Raw genomic sequence first — 20,826 nt, forward strand, 5'->3', positions numbered from 1 at the left:
TTTGTTACTGCAGGGAACTGGAGCTTTCTAGCCATGTCCACTTCTCTCCTTTCAGGTATGAAAATTCCGTGCTCTTGCTTTAGGCATTAATGGATAAGCTGTCAAGCCTCTACTTTTACCACAGTGCTTTTTTAGCAAAGGGCCTATGTATAGTTTTGCACCTTCTGATCATGTGGCCTCTGTAACCCTGTTAATTGCTCCAGTCCTCCTGTGACCAGGAGAACCCAAGTAGCCTGTATCTCTTCTTTTTTCTTTAGTTTCTGGACAGCGAAGAAGAAGTGGATGTTTACATTGATACAGATGAAGAGTTTTGTAATGGACGAGTCACTATCTTCAATGGCTCAGGGCCGCCCTATTTTCACAGTTATCTCTACATGAAGGGTAAGTGGATTTTGCCAAAACTGTGGATGGATGGGATCCCGGAAACCTGATTTCCTCTTCCGTTTGTCCAGAATCATCATCTTTATTTACTCTTAGTTCTCAGTTTATTCTCCTCTTTTCTTCTTCTTATTTAAAACAACAAATAAAGAGATAGGAGCTGGGTGTCAGGGATATGTTTGCCACTGAGACCTGATTGTTCCTACTTGGTATGGGCTTAAATGATTCATTCTCAGCTACAAAACTGAAGTCAGAACAAAAATACTTGAGTAGTGCATATATTTCTATATTTTGCTTTTGTTTCACTAGCTTTGTTCTGTTTTTTCTATGTCTGAAGTTAAGCATAACTTTGTCTCCTTCAGTTCCTTTGTTTCATGTAGGAACTGAGGTGGCAACTGCTCCTGCCCAGGAGCAGGATCAGAGTGGAAGCATGGCCCCTGTTGCACGTCTGCTGAAATTTTGCTCCCTCACTTTGCAGGAGGTCTCATGAACCCGTGGCGGCGGCGCTGGTGTGTCCTGAAGAACGAGGCCTTCATGTGGTTCCGCACCAAGCAGGAGGCCCTGAAGTCAGGCTGGCTCTACAAAAAAGGCGGAGGAATGTCAACGCTTTCACGCCGCAACTGGAAGCGCCGCTGGTTTGTGCTTCGAGAATCCAAGCTGATGTACTTTGAGAATGATAGTGAGGAAAAGCTGAAGGGGACTATTGATATCAGAAGGGCAAAGTGAGTGCAAAAATAAATCCCTTTGGTCCCTAGTATTCGCTCTCTAAACCAGTAGTGAAGGGTCCAGTTCTGCTGTTCATCGGCCTGCATATCTCCCATGGTGCTTGGAGAATCAGAAACAAAGGAAGGAAAAGACAATTACAGCATCTAGTTTTACTCTGGAGGGAGTCTGCAATTACTTGATAGTTCTTTTCCTAGTCTTGCATTTCGTAATCCAGCAGAAGCTCTTTCCAAGCCATGGATGGAGCCAGACCAGGAGGGGCTAATTAAGTACATACCCCATGCATTCTCTCCTACCCAGACTCCATCTGTTTTCTGGCTTCTCCAGGCATTTCACAGAGGTATTATGAAGCTCACAGCGGGATTTGAATTTGGCAGCATGTACTGTGCCTTTTCCTGAGTCCTGAATGCTCTTTCTGCTGCCATAGTCAATTCCTCAGCTCCTGCTGTAAGAAAGGACAAACTGGTCACCTATTAGCATTATGTGGACCTGTAAAATGCTAAAAAGAATGGCACACCCGCCTTTGTGAGCAGATCTCTGTATCAACCTCCCTTTTATCTCTTATTCCATTTAGTCTGCTGGTGTCTTGAAAATCCATGTAATGCCTTAAGCTTTGGTTTTTAACTGTACAAATCTTTTAAAACATCTTGATGTATATTGGCTGAATTTTGTATTTCTGTCAGAGTTACAAGCCATCTGAACAAGTGATTTCCCTTCTGTGTAGTGGAAGGGCATGATGTGAAAGAACCGACCAGATGGAATTCAGGCCTGTGAAAGGTTTTTAGCTTTGGCTCTTGTGCTTTCTTGTGTTCCAGAGAGATTGTGGATATTCATGAAAAGGAGAATGCCTTGGACATTGTGACAGAAGACCGAGTTTACCACATTGTTGCAGAGTCACCAGAAGATGCCAGGTACAACAGGGAGTTCTGTTAGGTTTGTTCATTCAGTGCAGGTCTGACCCAGGTACTCATGGGAGAGTTTGAGAAACATAATAAATTCCCTTTTGCTGGAGAAAAGGGGGGGATTTGTTCCAGAGCGCCATTTCGGGCTTCCTGGGACGTACCCCACCTACTTTGGGGACTTGATGTTACAGCTACCGAGGTTGTGGTTCAGCCTGCCAGTCACAGGACTGCCAGCCTCTCATGTGGCTGTGAGCATGCTGAATTCAAGGGTTACTTCAGCAGACACACAAACCTTAATATAAACTGGAACATCTAATGGCTGATTTATTTATTTAATGGAATCTTGAATCAAACAAAAAGTCTATTCATGTTGTCTGTAAATGATTGCGAGAGCAGCTGGGTTTTGTCCAGGAGACAGAAAAAAGGCTGCAGCTTATCAGAGTCTGTAGTGTCATCTGATAAAATCTTCCCAGTGCAAAGCAAACAAGTGACTCATGTCCTTCCTTCTTGGCATCCTGGCCAGACAGTGGGAATCAGTTGTTTAAGGGCAGGTTGGACAACCTGTCCTGGCTGTGCAAAGCCAAGTTAAGAGGTTACTGTCCCCAGCCACTCAGGTCTTCCCTCTTCTACCACTTTTGCTGAGGTTTCTGCTGTCTCAGCCCTGACAGTGTAACTGTTTCTCTGATCTACTGATTCTGTGAAGTTATTTAGGGAATATTATTGTTTTGTTTGGTGTATGGAAAGAAAGGGGGAAGAATTGCAGTTTAACAGAAATTGACTGAAGAACAGCCACATGGACAAGAAACAGGTGAATTTAGGGGACCGGTAGCAGAAGGAACAATAACTTCTTAGCCCAGAACTTCCACAACTGCAGTAGGCATGCCCTAAGATAACACTGCAGAATTGTTAGGACAAGTGTGAACCAAATGTGGCCTCTGTCTATGCCCTGTCAGTCTCTGTTCTGAGGGAGAAGAAAGCACCACCACTCGCAGTAGCAAAGGGCAGATAAGCAGATGTCATAGAGTATCCAGTCTGAGAATCCTCCATGAAGTATAGATGTTTGCTGATCTCACTGGAAGCTGCAGATAAGAATCTGCTTTTTCTGCAACAGCAATTAGCCTCCAGATACGTCTGTAGGAGAAGCCCTTTCACAGGCAAAAAACTTAACTCCAGATTCACTTATAAACAAACCCATGATTAATTGCCAGCCACATGACTTTCGAGTTTATTAGCAGATCAGAGAGAGACTAATCAAGAAGGCTCCCAGGCGTCTCTAAGATTCTAGTCCAGGAAGATTCCCAACAAACCCTGTTTTTACAAGTACTGTATGCTCTTCTCAGTCTGCTGGCATGGGCTCCCTGTATAGCCACTGCCTATTTACAGTTCCTTGAATAACAAGTAGAAAAACTGGATTTTGCAGGAGCAGCTGTCAGTGGGTTGAAGAACGTGCACAGAATTTTCATGGATAAATAAGGAGGAAGGAAGACATTAGGATCTGGTATGATCAGCCCAAGAGATATTTTGTGGCATAGTACTCAGGAAATTGTGAATGAAGAAATTTTCCCAGTGGCGTCTTTCCAGGTTCCTTGATCGTGTTCTCAAGCCAGTTTCACTACCGAAAGTTTAATTCTGATTCTGTTTTGATTGGCAGCGGTTGGTTTAATGTCCTGAGCCGAGTGCACAGTGCTACAGCACAGCAGCTGAGGGAAATGCAGGATGAACAGGCCAATCCAAAGAATGCTGTGGTGAGTTACTGTGCAACCAGCCTGTGGGCATGCTTGGAGCCCACTGTGTTTAACTATTTGTGCATGTTTTCCCAGCACATGCACTGCTGTACTTCATGAGCAGTATAAGAAAGTTGGACAGTAATTAGAAAGAAACAGCAAAGCTGATAGCAAAGAGGGTAAGCAGTGGGGAACATGGTGCTTTTGGTGGGTTGCTCAGCTTGATCACAGATAGCTCGTTTTGGTTGGAGGAGAAGAGGGAGGCTGCCTCATTCGGATAAAATGTCTTTGGATGGGGCTAGTCTGGGTCACAGTTATTCCAGACAGAAGATAGCAGTTGGGAAGAACGGTGTATTTATGTATTTTGCCAGTACAGAGATAATAGCTAAGGTTATTTCAGACCTTCATGATACTCTCTGGAAACTTGTAACTGTTTTTCCTCCAGTCCTGTGAAGCCCTTGCACATCTTATGCTGTTTAGGGAGCAAAGATGACTCACTTGTGCCTTTCTTGTATGTTCATTTGTACTCAAGCTATTGGAATTCAGAGGAATGGTTTCAATTCCAATCCTATTCACAAAGGAGGATGCCTGTAATCTAAAATGGAATCTGTGTCTTCTTCATGCTACAGGGAACCCTGGATGTTGGGCTTATTGACTCTGTCTGTGCCTCAGACAATCCTGATAGGTACGTACAGCAATCTGACCATCCCTTAAATCAGAAACTCCCTACAGTATTTTTGTGGGTAGGTCCAGGTTTCCTGTGGGGTTTGTATTTGTTTAAACTCCTAGATCTTTTCTCCAAACAAATAAACATAGCTGAAATCTTCAGCTTGTTTCAAGCAATGTCACTTCATAGGCATGAAGTCCATATACGTATTGTCTTCAAGTCAAAGTTTCTCCTTCAACTCCTAAAGTGAAAACAGCATAATCTCGATGCTAAAAAATTACCTGTTATCAGCACTGATCAAATATGTCCAGCAAAAGCAACACTTCCATTTTTTCAACAGAGTAACTTTGAGTTAATCTTGTAAATGTAGGGGAAAGAAACAGCATTGTGGAAGAATAATGGATGAATTTACAAATCTGTGTTATTCTTGGTATCTTTCCCATGCAACAGAGCACAGACCTTTAGTTAGTTTCAGAGAAGAGATGATGGGACTTTTCATATCACTTTATGTTAACATTTAATTATTTCCCACATGTTAACAGGTTCAGCCAGGGCAAAGATACCACAGTGCTGAAGTAAAATATTAGCTATTAAGTTACTTACCTCTGTGGTCTGGGCTTTTTTTCCTTACACAGGTTGCTAGGACTTCGTAGTTACTAGTTCAGAAAATTCATTTCAGAAGTGAACTAGGATTTCATTGATCAAAACATTTTAGGCAGTTCTCAGCCTGTACTCCTCATAAGTAATCTGTGTAGCAGTGAAAACTAGGAACAAATAGTAAGCTGAACAGTCAAAATTTGTTTATGTATGTGCTGAGGTATGCTTTTACTGGAGTATCAATGTTTGAAGCAATGTTAAACAAATTCTGAGGAGAATGCTTATTCTCCACCAACATTTTTATGGAGCTTATTTTTATCTTGCATAGGTTTATGCATTTTTCTAACAGAGCTTCATTGCACCTTTTGCTTCGTACTTGCATTCTACTTTTCAAATTCTCTGTTTACGGGAAGGTAAAATGACTTTGGGTGTGCTGTGAGTTATTTGCATGGTTATGACTAATTTTAATGCTTTTGTTTTCTGGCAGACCGAATTCTTTTGTGATCATCACAGCCAATCGCGTGATTCACTGCAACAGTGACACTCCTGAGGAGATGCATCACTGGATCTCCCTGCTGCAGAAACCGAAAGGCGAATCCAAGGTCGATGGCCAGGAATTCCTTGTGAGAGGTGAAAGGAAATACATGCAATTACATGTGAAACTCATCTTCTGCTTATAGTCTGACAGGGAGATTTGATTGTTGCTGACTTGGGATTAGCAGCTCCCCAAACACTGCCATTCTCTGCCCCCCTCCAGCTTCCTGCCTGCTGCTTGCCACATCACATGTGTGCTAGCCCTGGCTTTTATGTAATTCCCTGGCAGGTGGAAAAAAATAAGTACTTCATATGTTTAATTTTTTGATGGTAGTTCTAGCCTATTTAAACATGTCCAGTAAATGCCATCAGGGAATAGGAAAGAGCGTGGCTGCTGATGGGGAGCAGCTGGCTTAGATGGACTATAACATGACACTGTGGCTTTTGTTGTCAGCTCAGTTCCTTCTGACACCTGTCATATAGAGAGGGAGGGAGAGAGATCTTTGTGGGATTGCTGCTGTCCTCAGCTAAGCTAACTAACCTGATTGTGGTAAACATACCACAATCATTTCTCTGAGGTGAGAAAAATTCTCTGAGGTTGAGCAAAAGGTTTAAATTACGTTTTTAGTCAGAGCTTAGTTGAAGATGGCAGAGCATGAGTAAGCATCACATATATATTGCAAAATATTCCCCCATTTATCTTAAATATTTTTAAATTTCCTCTATACTTTGAGCTCATCACATGGTCTGAAATGTATGAAGACACTTATGATCCAGTCTGTGGAAAGCAAGTGCATGAGCAAATTGCCTTGCATCTTCCAGAAATGTCTGTGAAGGAATAAAGGTCTGACAGTGGTTGTGGCAAGGCAGAAGGACAGGAAGAAAAGGATCACCAAAATGTGGCAAAAGCCTTTGACCTGAGTTGTAAAAACTTCAAGGAGATGGAATGATACAAAGGAGACTGACATCTGACAACAGTTTTAGTGCCTTGACTTCAAAATACTTAATTGCAAGGCAACAGTTCCTTTTACCTGGTGGTGTTCATTAGTTAAAAAGGAATGATCCTTTGCAAAGTCAGTGTATGCTCTGCTCTTCATAATAAGATGTCTGTGTGACAGCAGTGCAGCCACAAAGGCATATATTCAGGAAGGTCTGTCTCTGTCTTCTCTTTATATGGAGCCTCTTGTTTCAGTCCCACGTTTTTTGAACATTCTGCCTTGTGGGTGGACATTGCTTTTTACACCTCTGAGTAGAAAACTGTCGTCTTGACAGCTTTAGCAGTGCAGGCTGTAATTTTTTTCTGTTAAAGTATTGAATTTTCTTGATCTTTTTAATTTTTTTTCTTTTTTTTGCGACAAATCTAAAATGACAGTGAAATTATTTGTCCTGCCTATGAGAGCAAGAGATGCACGTAGTGACATGTTTGCGTTTCTGTGCTAGGCTGGCTTCATAAGGAGGTTCAGAGCAGCAACAAGATGTCCTCTCTGAAGATGAAGAAGCGCTGGTTTGTTCTGACCAACACTGCCCTTGACTACTACAAGTCATCCGAGCGCACGGCTGCCAAGCTGGGGACGCTCGTGCTCAACAGCCTCTGCTCCGTAGTGCAGCCCGACGAGAGGGTCTTCAAAGACACAGGTGAGAGGGAGAAAGTGGTGAAGAGCAGACTCCAGGTGTGCAGTTCCTGAAGAGGGGATGGTGCAGGACTGCAGTGGTGTGTTGTGTTGAGAAGGCAGTTATCTTGGTGTCGTCTGAGGCTTTGTGTCTGGCTGCAAACATCTCCGCCCGTGGAAACTGTAAGAGATTTGCAAAGAGACAGGGAACAGTGTGCAAGTGACTGTAAGTGTCTCACACCTGACAGAGGTACACAGTGCTGGTGTTTCTCGCTGAGTAGAGTCACTGCTTACTTACCTCAGTGTTCCCCAAGCAGGGTAATAGGTGTGAGTTCCTGTAGTTGACACTAATTATTGGTATATCTCCAGAACTGTCACCTTGTAGCATGACCTACATTTGTCTCTGGGGTCAGTGCTAACCTCTTAAATAGCAGCTATCCCATACACTGTAAGGCTTTGTTATAGCATCACTCAGCTTGATAGAAACAAAAGATGACAAAGGCCTGTGTTTGATTTCTGTGCAATGTGATGGAATTCCAGGAAGGCAGGATCTGGCATGATCCTCCATTGCCTGCCTTAGGAGTTTGGAAGGGAACCCAGATTATGGAGTAAAGGGTGAATCCCCCTTACAGAGATTGTGAACCTTAGAAAAAGACTTGAAATACTGGACATCTGAGTACTGGAGTTGCTTGGGATACCTTTTAAAGGGGCTAGAAGCTGGAAGTATTTAGTGAAATGAGATGAGAGGAAATTTATTCTGCTCATTCACAAGAAATCGTCCACATTTTTGGTATCAGCAGATGTCTAGGGCTGCCTTTAGCAGATAGAATTGCCATCACCTTGACGTGTTCTCTCAGGTTGTCAAACACATATTTTTTAAAGTTCTGGGAGTTGATTTGGCAGTCTGACTGGATGCTGTGTGTAGAGCGGTCATTTTCCAAGTGATTAACAGGACAGTGTAGCCCAAATGATGTCTGTGAAAGTGAGCTGCCTGGTTGGCAGGCAGGTAGTCAGGTTACACTGCAAGAGACTTGCATCTTGGAAAGCTGTCTTTGTGCCAGTCTGGATTGGGACTTTCCTATTGATAAATATATTTTGGGAATGGGGATGTTAATGTCTACCTAGTGGATTTTAACCAGACACACCATATGTTGTTATCAAAGCAGCAAGGGTTTTCTTTAGCCACAAGCTACAGGCTTTGATTATTAAGAGAATCAGTGATCTCTTAATAATTAAGTCCAACCATTAGTCTAACATTGTCAAGTCCACCACTAAGCCATGTCCCTAAGTGCCACATCTACACATTTCTTAAATGCCTCCAGGGGTGATGACTCAACCACTTTCCTGGACGGTCTGTTGACAACCCTTTCCTCTTGTCCTATTGCTTGTTGCTTGGGAGAAGGGACAGACCCCTACCTGGCTACAGGTCCTTTCAGGTAGTTGGAGATAGTAATAAGGCCCCCCCTGAGCCTTATTTTCTCCAGGTTGAACACCCCCAGCTCCCTCAGCTGCTCCTCACAGGACTTGTGCCCCAGGCCCTTCTCTGGCTCCATTGCTGTCCTTTGACACCCTGCTCCATACCTTTATCTGCTCCATATCCTTCCCCGGTATTGAGCCCGGACTGATGGACCTGTAGTTCCCCAGATTCTCCTTCTTGCCCTTCTTGTAGGTGGATGTCACGTTTGCTGACCTCTAGTCAACTACATGATATGGAAGCTGGTTTCACCTTCCACCTTTGTTTCTCCCCAGGCTACTGGAACATCATCGTCCATGGGCGAAAGCACTCGTACAGACTGTACACGAAGCTGCTGAATGAAGCCATGCGCTGGGCCTCTGCCATTCAGGGTGTCATTGACAGCAAAGTTCCCATAGAAACACCTACCCAGCAGCTCATTCGTGACATCAGGGTAGGTGGCATCCTGCTAATTCCCACATGAGCTGGGAGCAGCCAGACACCACTGGCCTAACCCAGTCACTGCTGAGAATGTGGCACAAAATGGGGTTGCTGTCTTAAGGGGAAAATGAAAAAGAGTAAAAAATTAAACGTACACAACTGTGCAACAAAAAAAAATAAATCAAGTATTACATAAATTTTATTTTGTTACTTTGTTATTATGATTTTTTTGTTATTATTTATTTTGTTATTATGAATTTTATTTTGATATGCGTAAGTCTGGACTATGACTCTGTGCAGTTAAAAATTGCATACAGAACCATCAAGTATTTGCAAATCTCTGCTCCATCCTTTCCACTCCTAAGCATCCTCCAGACACAAATAGAAAAAAATCCATTCCTACCAGCCATCTGACTTTGAGGTACCCTAAAGTTCTCTTCATACCTTAGGCTTGTATGGTTAAACATCAGAGTAAAGGGTGGAAAGACAATATCCTTCAAAATAGCAGAAATTGTACTACAGGAGTAATTTTTGAAAAGAAACTTGCCAGAAACTTTGGCAAATAAACCTAGAATCATTTAAGAAGACCCACCATAGCATATTTCGGAAGAAACATGTTCGTGATGACCTCTAAACTACATGCAATTAACTAGTTCATATTTAGGAAGAAAGAGCGGGGACTGATTGATTGTAGAGAATCTTGGAAAACTTCAGCTCAGGGTTCAAGGACAAATGGAACATAATGTATTGTTAGGGAAGGAGTATAGGACAAAATGCAGAAGAGTGTGATCCAGTGTGTATGATAGTGACAGGCCTGGATTTTGAACACCATGGAGCATTTTGGTTGTTCCTCCTGTAAACACATGTAGTACAACCTGACAAGTTGAGAACAGGCTCATTATTACACACTGAAAATGGTTGATCTGTGGTCAGAAAGTCCATTAACCCTATCCTGTTAAAAGCTTGAAGGATATAGGAGAGAGGGATCATGCCTTATGTATTACACAAGCCACGCTTGAAGGCAAGATTCTGTGCTTGGTGACCTGTGGGATGATGTAGCGTGGCTGTTCTTGTGTTTAATTTTCAGAAATAATGTACAGGGTAATTTTTAGATATGGATTATGCTTTGATAGCTTAGTACCCCATGGCACCTCCAGAAATTTAGACAAAGGTGGTTGAGCTTGAACCTAAATGTATAAGGGCATCCTGCCAAGGACTGTGCATATTTGAGGATAATTATTTTTTCTTTCTTTTCCAGGAAAACAGCACAAACTTTGAAGTAGTGGAACAGACGTATAGGAGGAACCCAATCTTGCGATACACCCAGCACCCCTTGCATTCCCCCCTGCTCCCACTACCCTATGGAGATGTTAGTGTCAACTGTAAGTATTTTACCCAAGTGACAGAATCCTCTCACATTTGGAGGGTCACTGAGGAGCCTGAGCACCACAAAATGGGCCTGTAAGCTCTCTCTGTGCAGGTGAAGTCTGTTTGGGGCAGTGAAGCCCACAGGGTTCAGGGAGGGAGCAGTCCCTTTCTCTCTCCCTGTCTTCTCTGGAGTGTGTTCTGTGTCCACTGCCTCTCATCATGGGAACACTGAATCTTAAAGTAAATGGGGGCAGATAGTTTATCATTCATCCAGGGGACATGCAGGCTGTGATCCTTTAGCCACAACTGGGTTGCGAGTGGCTCCAGTGGAAATACTGTAGCAGGATTACATCTTGCAGCTGGCAGTGGGGTAGTGTTTCTACAGAAGATGCTGTAAAACCAGACTAAACGAATCCTTTTTCTCAAATGCGTCAGAAACATGAAAGAGCTAGAGTGATGGGCCACCAGAAAACCAAAGTGATTTGCTGATGATTACAGACTGTTTGACATATTGAAACTGAAAGCTGGTGAAGAACTATAGAAGCGCGTCTCATGTGGAGTGACTGAGTCACAGAATCTTTTAAGAAATTAATTTCCATCAAAGCAATGTATATAGGAAAATCAGTCTGCCACACAGGTAGTGATCTAGCTGTGCTTAGGAAAGTGAACATCAATTTACATAGCTTTATGAAAATGTGAACTCTAGTGGTGAGTACAGAAACAAAACGGCTAACGTGAGGTTTTGAAAGCTTAGAAAAGGAAAAATAAAGTCTTTGTGCAGCTGTATTGATATATCATGCACCTGCATCTTGAGTACAGGATACAGTTCTGCCTTCTACATCTCATCAAAGATACAGGAGATGTAAAAACCTGCCTAAAGATGATCAAAAGTACAGAAGAACTTGCCTACAATTAAGTGACTTAATAGAGGGCAGAATTCTTCAGCCACAAAATGAAGTTTTTAGGGCCAGAATATTGTCAAGGAGAAAGTGAAAGGGTATTAGCTGCTTGCTGTCTGTCACAAGGATCTAATTACATGGCAGATTAAAAGCACAGAAAAAATAAATTCTGAAATACAGAAAAATTACAGAGCAAGCACTTACACTGTGGAACTTACTGTATAGAGCTGTGTCTGTATTGTACAGTTAATACATGGCCACTGGGGAAGCAATTGCTGTACAGGAGATTCAGAAGGACCTAAAGCCCCAGAGATGGGCAAAGGAGAATGCAAGCCTGCATCTGAATGGTATCACACGTATCTGAGCAGTTCAAAAAGCAGACATTTAGGTGCTCAAAAAACTGAAGTTTTGGTCTAAGCATTTTAAATCTAAACAATAGCTGTAAGTTGCATTTGTGGTACAGCAATTTGCCTAAGTTCTGTGTTGGCTCAGGGGTCAAAGCTAATACAGGCACAACACAGAATTTTGGAATTACACAGGTCAGGCTTGAGTGGCTGCATTCAGGTACCTCAGTTGCAGACACTGAAGCCTGAACTAGATTTCAGTGCTCATTTCCGTTAAAACATGACTCTGCTTTTCTGCACAGTATATGCAGAAATAGATTGGCAGTGGTGCCAAATCAGATGTTAGCAAATACTAATTAAAACTGCATTTGAGCATTTTGAGAGGAAGCATTAATAAACTTCAACTATAAGTTTAAGTTCAGGATATGAGCTAATGCTCAGGTTGCTGTTCTTCTGTGACAGATTAGTATAGTTAATTGTAGTGCTGCTGGGCCAGTAGAAAATGAGGGAGATGCTCATCTCTTGTCACCTTTGTGATTGTTCCCCAGTGCAACAAGAGAAGGGTTACAGCAGCTTACAGGATGAAGCAGTGAAGATCTTTAACTCCCTTCAGGAAATCGAGACAGTGTCTGACCCCATACCCATAATCCAAGGCATCCTGCAGACCTGCCATGATTTAAAGCCCCTTCGTGATGAGGTGTACTGTCAGCTCATCAAGCAAACCAACCACATGCCACATCCCAACAGTGCTGGGAACCTGCACCACTGGCAGCTGATGACATGTATGAGCTGCACTTTCCTGCCCAGCAGAGGGATCCTGCGCTACCTCAAGTTCCACCTCCGAAGGTAAATGTCCCTTCCATTTGCAGCCTGTTTCCGTTTACTCTGCTGATCTTTGCTGCCTGTTGTAGTTACCTGTCTCACCCTCTTGCTGTGCAAACATCTTCCTGTGGTGTTCCAGCCTCCTACCATTGCACAGTTCTTGCCACCAGCTGTTCTGTGTATTCAGACTCCCCCCCTTGTCACCCGTCTGTTGTGCCAGAAGGATGTGGAATGTGAGTTACTCAAACAGAATACCATGAGACTGTGTTGCAGTGGGTTTACAGCTGATGACCTGCTGCTTACTAATGTCCATATAAACATTATCACCCTGCAGGAAAGGTGAGGGACTGTACTTTCATACTCAAGGAAATACATACTACCTTGCACAGGCAAAAAGCATACTATGGAGTAGGAGAGACACTGTAAATCCAATTTATAATTTTCCAAGGTTTGTTGAATTAAGCACGTAATGCTTGCAATTTTTATTTTTAATCTGTTTTAACCTCCCATTTTCGTGAATTAAATCAGTTACATTTCTTCCCAACTCATCTTCAGCATCTAATGCAGCTTTACAAAGCAATATGCTCTGGGGCTGAGCTGCAGCCGTGTAGCCTCGCTCCATTCTTAATAATGAAAAAGGTCAATAAAATCTATTTCATTTCTTCCAGGCTAGGAAAGAGTGAGATGAGATTTTGTCAATACACCAAATACCTACATCCAGGGCCTGGGTCTGAGATGCTGAAGAATACTCTGTGTAGGCATTTCATTGTTTTATCACTGGAGTTGCAGATAATGTTATACTTAGACCTGCTGGCCTTGGAGGGAAGAAAACCATGTACAGGCATCTGCTTTCTATCTTCTTAATTCTCAAGCATACTGTAAAACTGGCTAAAACACAGCCAGTAAATAAAAAAAAAAGCAAAACCATTAAGAATAAATGAAAAAAGTTTACATTTGGTTTCATAGTTTTTATTCTCAGTTTTGTAAATTCAGCTAGTCAATCCTGCTATCTTCAGCTGTCACTAAACTCCTGAAAATTTGAACTGCTTATTTCATGCATTGCTGAGAAATGGCACTGAAGTTACTTTGAAATGACTAGTATGTATGGTTTAGGAAATGAGCTTGGTTTTTGTGTGGTTGCACTTGACATCAGCCTCTCTACCAAACTCTTTACTTGCAGTAGTCTAATTTTTAGGGTAATGTATTGTTTACTGTGTAATGGGGTTTTTTTGCTTCTCTTTACAATTAGGGTAAAAGACCTCTTTCCAGACTCAGAAATAGACAGGTATGCACAGTTCATAAGCGATTCCCTGAAGAGAACAAAGACGAGGGAGTTTGTGCCCTCCCAGGAGGAAATACAGGCTCTCCTCACCCGTGAGGAAATGACCACAACAGTGTATTGCCATGGTGGTGGCTCCTGCAAAATAACCATCAACTCCCACACCAGCGCCGGGGAGGTAATGCATGAGTAGCATTAACCAGATGTGAGCACGTCTGTGTCTGGAGAGTGGATCTGTTGAAGGGACACCCTTTCCCCCTTCATTTCCAATTTATCTTTTTTTTTTTTTTTTTAATTACAGCTTTTTTTGCTATATGTTTGGGGAATGTTCAGCATATTCTACAAGGCTAGTGCCCAGGTTGTAGAATATCACCTGACTGACAACCGTGCTGCAAAATCTAAACACTTCTGGTGTTCTGCCCTTTGTCTGAGGACTTGCTAAACAGAGTTTTCTGGACAAGTGGACAAGGAGAGAGTCCAGTTCATAATGGAATCCTTCTGAGAGGGATAACTTAATCATTAGCAGGTCACAAGCAGGATTCCAGGTTGCAGTAATCATGTCTGTGAAAACATTAGTGCTAAACAGAAGAAAAAGTGGAATTGTTACTAGAGGAACTGAGACTGTCATCATGACATATGAATACAGTATGTGCCTATATCTTGTGCAGAATTCTAATTCCCCTGTCCTTGAAAGGGTCATGAAGATTGAGAAGATTCAGAGAAGAAAAGTGAGGACGATCAAATATAAGTAATGACTTCATTGCAGGGAATGATCTTTTAGGGTTAGAATTGTTTAATCTGAAAACATGGTAATAAAGGGAGAAATGTGATGGAGATGTATGAAATGATAGGTATCCTGAAGAGGTACTGATTCTTTATTGTGAAAGGAGGAGTGATGCCTACTGTGTGATGTGTCTGATTTTGCAGGTGGTTGAAAAGCTGATCCGAGGGTTGGCAATGGAGGACAGCCGGAACATGTTTGCACTCTTTGAACATAATCAGCAGGTTGACCGTGCTGTGGAGAGTCGGGTGATTGTGGCTGATATCCTGGCCAAGTTTGAGAGGTAAAAGAATGTTTCATAAAACCTTTAATTCCTAGTTGGATGTAACACTGGATTTCAGAACCCAGGATTACCTTCAGATTGTAGTTGCCCTGTGGACATTACAGTACCATTGTATTTCTCCTTACTGTTTTTTTCCCTTCTAATTTTCTTTTCTATCTTACAGACTTGCTGGCTCTGAAGAAGAAGAAGAGGAAGGACAGTGGCAACTGTATTTTAAGCTATATTGCTTCTTGGATATTGAGAATGTTCCCAAAGATGGGGTGGAATTTGCCTTCATGTTTGAGCAGGTAAGCTAACTCTGGGAGAATGATTTTGTTTCCAGGGTGGCAAAAGCACACAAGAGGATACAGAAAACTGGTTTACCTTTCATTGGAAGTGGGAATGCTGGTTGTAACAGAAGAATTTGGTGTGTTGGATTTTTGCCTGTAATCTACTAAGCAGATGACCATTCTCGGGAAGATGAGTATTAGAACAAAAGCAAGAAAAACTAACAAAGGCTTAAAAAAATGGAAGATTAATGATAATTAATTAAAACTTGGTCTTTAATTTTAGAAGGCAGAGAAATTTGGGTAATGATACAAGAGAGTCACTAGAAGTAGCTGCTTGCAGAACATAAATGTAAAGAAAACTGGAAAATCTATCTCTCTGGAAATCAGCTTGCAAGAACAGCACATCACTGGGGTGTTACCAGAACTAACTATGAAACCTATCTTTTGGGCAATTTCTTTTGATTAACAGAGAGGCACTAGAAGAGTACTGCAGACAAAGGAAATGACAATGTAGTTGTCAATATTTTTCTGCTGAGTAGTCTTATTTTTTTAAGTCATTGTACTCCATAGTACAATGCTGCTGGCTAGATCAGAGATCACACTTGTATGAGAGAGCCTTGCAGCTGGCATGCACCCCAGCTGTGTGCTTTGTCCCATCTGTATTACTTCTAATGAACACTGACCTCACCTCAGAAAATCATAGCTGTAGAAAATTACTGAATCTGTGTTAATGGCAGAGTCATGAAGACTAAAACTCACTGATAGTCAAACGGATGGCATGTACATCACTCAGACCATGGGTCCTTTCTTGAAATGAACATCAAGTATTGTTAGCTAGAGAATGTCTAGAAAACCATCAGGAATGACATCATGGTGCTCTGTGGAACCTCATTTGTACCAAACTCCCTGTTGACAAGGCTTTCAGTCTACGCAGCTGTAACTGGCAAAGAGAAGTAACAGTAGGAGGGTAGGTGTTACCCAGGCATTAGATGGATGTGCAAAACACCCCGTTAATAGATTTCACAGGAAACAGGCAAAGAGAAGCAAGACAATTGGTGGAGACATCAGGTGAAGGAGGAAGAGGTAGGAGGTGCTTTTGTGTAATGAAACTGAGGTTGAGAGTCTTGAATTTATTATGTATAACTCTGGTATAAGCTTCACACAGGAGCTGTACCTGGTACAGCACAAAACCAAATTGGCTCAATTCTGGTCTCTGCCATCTGTTCCAGACCTAAAATGTCTTCATTGTAGGACTTTCTGTACAGGATAGGAGCCCCTCAAAGATCTCTGTCCTGTTCAGGCTTGCAGAAGGGGGTGTTCCCTCCATATCAACCAGTTGCAGACTTCAACATATTTTTTACAATGTCTGCTCTGACCTCCTGAATTATGTCCATCCTGCTGGGATCAGCAGATGTCACAGGAATGTGTACGTGGACCCAGATGTGAATAAAGTGTGCTTTTGCTTTTTAATGACTTTGGGGGACTTTTTGTTTGTAGGCTCACGAAAGCCTTATAGATGGTCATTTTCCTGGGCCAGAGGACACTCTGCAGCGTCTGGCAGCTCTGCGACTGCAGTATCTTCATGGAGATTATTCCAAAATAAGCTGGACCCTTGATGGAATCTACCCAGTTAACAGACTGAAATCCAAAATACTGCACTCAACAAAGAGCAGCAGCAGTACCAGCCACACTCTGGAGAGGAGACGGACCAGCTTCCTTGAAGGGACGTTGAAGCGTGGCTTCAAGACGGGGTCTGTAAAGAAGCAGAAGGTAGAAGAGGAGCAGATGATGGAGATGTGGGTAAAAGAAGAGCTTTCAGCTGCTCGGGCAAGCATAGCACAGAAATGGACCAAGCTGCAGGGGCTCTCTCAGCATCAGGCCATGGTGAAATACATGTCCATCGTAAAGGAGTGGCCAGGTTATGGGTCAACCCTCTTTGATGTTGAGGTGAGCAATTAATAAACTCCTGTAACCACAGCTGAGGAGTATTTTGGATATCAGTCTGGAGAACAGATAGAGCTGTGTGTAACACATTGCTCAGCAGCAGAAGGGAAATTTGGGAACTGGATGCATTTTGCCTTAGTAATCTCAGGGAAAGCCTGCAGTACCCACAATACCCAAGAGTTACTACACAGAGAGCACATAGCAGGCAAGGTGGGGGCATCCTGGTACTTAAGAAAGTGGTGGATAGTGAAAGCAAAAGGAAAACAAAGCTCTGTTATTCTTGCCCACAAGAGGTGCAGCCCTGTTCTGCAGCAGTACAACAGAAACTGTGCAGACTGGGGCATGCACAGCACTGTGCTCAGCCTGCTAGAATTGGAGTCCACAGTTCAGTTCTGTCAGTTCTGTTGCTGCCTAGGTGGATCACCATGGGAAGTTGTGTGCACTCACTATATTATCTGTAAAATAAGAAGTGGAATATTGACTTGCTACATCACTTAAAAATCTGATGAGATCTGTTAGCTATTACAATTATTTATTACTCAACTAGTATTTGACTCACAGCTGTGTCACTTCTGAGTCTTTGCAGCAGAAGTGCCTCCAGTATACCTTCTGCAGGTACCCTGGTTTGTGTATTGAATTGAAATGTCCTACAAGAGCTAGAAACAGAGGGCTTTTCCTTAAATGGAAAATTATTTGATCCTCCACTGCATTTTTGCAAAAGGTCATGTTTCTTTTTCTGCAGTGCAAGGAGGGTGGATTCCCCAATGATCTCTGGCTTGGCGTCAGCACAGAGAATGTGTCTGTCTACAAACGAGGGGATCCTAAACCACTAGAAACTTTCCAGTATGAACACATTGTTTTCTTTGGAGCACCACAGCCCAACACCTTCAAAATTACAGTGGATGAGAGAGAAATGTTCTTTGAAACCTCCCAGGTACGTGAAAACACACAGCCACTTCAATTAAGCTTCAAGGAACAGACAGGTTTCTATGCAAGAACTCTTGACTAATGGACTACACAGCCAAGGGAAAAGATGAAGGGAGCTTAAGTCCAAAGGGCAGGGTACCTCTTCTTGACTACAGGGATGAACAAAAAAAATAGGGTGGATAGAAAGTGAAGGAGGTTGAATGGTGTTCCAGTGCATCAAGAATTCCCAGTTTTGGGCACTCTTCAGTTTGGCTAGTTTTTTTCATTCCTTTCCAGTAGATGAATGGGGAGTTTCACAAACCTTAAAAAAAATAAACAAGATTTATTAACCCTGAAGTTGCTTTTCTTTGAGCTAAAAATATTTTTAAGTGTTGCTACAACCAAGCACAAACTTGTCAAGCCTTTCCCTTCTTACTGTCATGTTCACATTTAGTATCAACATGCAAAATTTACTGTGTCGTGACTGTGGGCAAGGGGAATCTTTTTCAGCAAAATGTCCTGTATGCCTCAGCGCACTGAGGTTTTCAGAGTGCTTATGCTGTATTACTGTGTTCTCTCCCCAGGTGGGCGAAATAATAAAGATCATGAAAGCATACATCAACATGATTGTGAAGAAACGCTGCAGTGTCAAATCAGCCACCAGTGTGGACAGTCATGCAAGCATCTGGACTAGGTGATATGGATGAACTGGCACTAGTTTAGTCATGGGTATTTGCAACTTGCCAGCACAAGTGTAGCAAAGATGTTTTTTAAGAATTCACGTGACTACTGTATTTAAACCTGAAGTGACATCTACAGTACCATAGGATTTGCACCTCTGCCCAAAGACATTAAACAGTAACAACTGTTGTTAAGTACTAATGACCCAAAACCTGTTTTCCCCTTGCTTGTTTGATGAACAATGTACCTTAAAGAAGCAAAGTCAGAAGCATCCTCCTCCTTCTCGTGTGCTCTCTGCTGCTTTCAGTATCACCTGTCATACTGGCAGAAAAATTTACAAGAAACATTTCTGCAGAACAGGAGACAGACTTAAGCTTCCTTAAGAATTTTGAACATGCAGACATGTGGGATCATGTGATCACAGCACGGTCTGCTAAAATAGTATTTGTTTTATTTATTTTGCAAACAAATCTAAAATATAAATCACTGTGGGTTTGGTTTTTTTTTTTTTCTTCAGAATCTGCTAACCATCTGATCTGGTCTTAAAAGGAAAAAGCCTTTGTATAATTGAAGCCACATGGTCCAACAGAGAGGTCAAACCCCGTATGAGAGAGCACGAAACAAAGAAACAAGTAAAAACACCCAAGGTGGTTGTTTACCTTCCAATAAAAGTTCACAGGTACACGACTGTAAAAAGTGGCACTTTCAGTTAAACTACTAAGTACTCCAGTCTAGGAGGAAATTTCTGGAAATAGCTCCACTGAAATAGACCATAAGATGCCATTCTGGGCACATTGCAAACAGCATCTGTTGCCTAAAAAATAATGACTGCTGTTCCCCTGTACAGCCCAGGAGGGGAGATTGTTTTAGTAGCATTTCCAGAAGAGCTGCTCTTCACAAACTCTAGGTATGAGATGGAGGGTGGAGATTTATGGTGAGCAGTTTGCTTGCGTTAAGATCCTTCTTTCTTTAGGGGGGATTTTAGGATGACTGGGGTCCCTGAACTTTAAAGTGAACTGTTTCCTACTGAGTGAATAGGTGCCTAGATAAATTGTTGTAGGCAAGATTTTTACTTCCTCTCTACTACAGGAAGCAGATGCCAAATCCTTCATCTCCCCCAACTTTTAACAAGAACTGCTCACATCACTGGCTCCCCAGGTCCCCATCCAGTCTCCTCTAGGTCCTTAGTCCTCAGCAGAACTTGAAAACAATGCTATTTTGCCAAAAGAACTGCTTCTTGGAGGTTTTTATAGCTACCTGCAATTTGAAGAAGCAGAATTTTTTTCTTCTCCATGAAAGACAACAGCCATCTTCAGTCTCTTCAGAAAGTTGATTTCATTGTTTAAAATATTCAGTATCAGCCCCATCATAAATCAGTTGCAGTAGCAAACAAGAAACCTAGTGTTGAGCCATTTTCTCTGACTCTTGTCTAGTCTTGGGATCCCAGAATGCAAAGGACCATTCTGTTTCTTACTGAAACTGCAGAGCTGTATGTAATACGGGCCTTGTTCCACATTTAAAATTGGCTGTCTCCATTTCTGAAGTAGCAGCAGCTAAGGCCTGTTAGCTATGAAACAGAAATGGCATAGAACAGTAGGAGTCAGTGTGCAACAGGTTCCATTCCAATTCATCATCAAATTGTGCCGTATCACTGATACTGTGTTGCAGAACACTAGTTTTGAGGGTGGCAGTACAAGAAGAAACACTGTACATAACCCCTGCTCCTCTCTCGTTTCCACTACACTGCAGCATGTGCAAACACTCTGTGCACTTGCTACACGATCAGCCTAAGAGGGTGGTCAGTGCTGTGCATCATCCCTTCAGCTGGAGTTTTGCCTTAAATAGCGTCACTGATGGATCCTACAAACACCCCCGTGTTGTCATGAGGAATAAAGAGATGACCAGGTCACAGGTGAGAGAGAACAAGAATGCAGAGGCAACCTGAGAAGCAACACTTTGTATACACTGCATACACTGGCTCGATCTCTAATGTATCAGACTAGGCTTGATTAGCCCTGTCCTAACTCTGCACTAGCTCCATGTTCTGCCTCTTGGGTTGCTGCAGGCAGCTTGAACCCACTTGAAACATAACTCACACTACTATTTGTTGTAATTTTGCTCATTTCTATTACAGAATTCCTTCTTCTTTTTTTAATTTGTAACTGGCTTTACAAGATGAAAGTTTAATAAATTATTGGATTGCACAGGCTGTATTCACTTA

General features: G+C 42.3%; 1 protein-coding gene across 4 annotated transcripts in view; it reads left to right on the forward strand.

Annotated features, from left to right (window-relative positions):
• The window catches only part of LOC104693937 (unconventional myosin-X-like), an 89,795-nt gene extending 68,969 nt beyond the window's left edge, over positions 1-20,826 (forward strand). For all 4 annotated transcript variants that reach the window (XM_039555280.1, XM_010406903.3, XM_010406904.4 and 1 more), the window contains 16 exons: positions 258-381; positions 857-1,100; positions 1,917-2,012; positions 3,655-3,748; positions 4,357-4,412; positions 5,479-5,621; positions 6,966-7,160; positions 8,885-9,042; positions 10,288-10,411; positions 12,189-12,486; positions 13,712-13,919; positions 14,669-14,805; positions 14,969-15,092; positions 16,572-17,021; positions 17,761-17,952; positions 18,509-20,826. In XM_039555280.1, coding sequence (XP_039411214.1) covers positions 258-381; positions 857-1,100; positions 1,917-2,012; positions 3,655-3,748; positions 4,357-4,412; positions 5,479-5,621; positions 6,966-7,160; positions 8,885-9,042; positions 10,288-10,411; positions 12,189-12,486; positions 13,712-13,919; positions 14,669-14,805; positions 14,969-15,092; positions 16,572-17,021; positions 17,761-17,952; positions 18,509-18,622 — 2,757 coding nt within the window. In that variant the 3' untranslated portion in view covers positions 18,623-20,826. The remainder of the gene's footprint in view (positions 1-257; positions 382-856; positions 1,101-1,916; positions 2,013-3,654; positions 3,749-4,356; positions 4,413-5,478; positions 5,622-6,965; positions 7,161-8,884; positions 9,043-10,287; positions 10,412-12,188; positions 12,487-13,711; positions 13,920-14,668; positions 14,806-14,968; positions 15,093-16,571; positions 17,022-17,760; positions 17,953-18,508) is intronic.

This window comes from Corvus cornix, chromosome 7 (genome assembly GCF_000738735.6).
Source record: "Corvus cornix cornix isolate S_Up_H32 chromosome 7, ASM73873v5, whole genome shotgun sequence".
NCBI classification, from domain to species: Eukaryota; Metazoa; Chordata; class Aves; order Passeriformes; family Corvidae; genus Corvus; species Corvus cornix.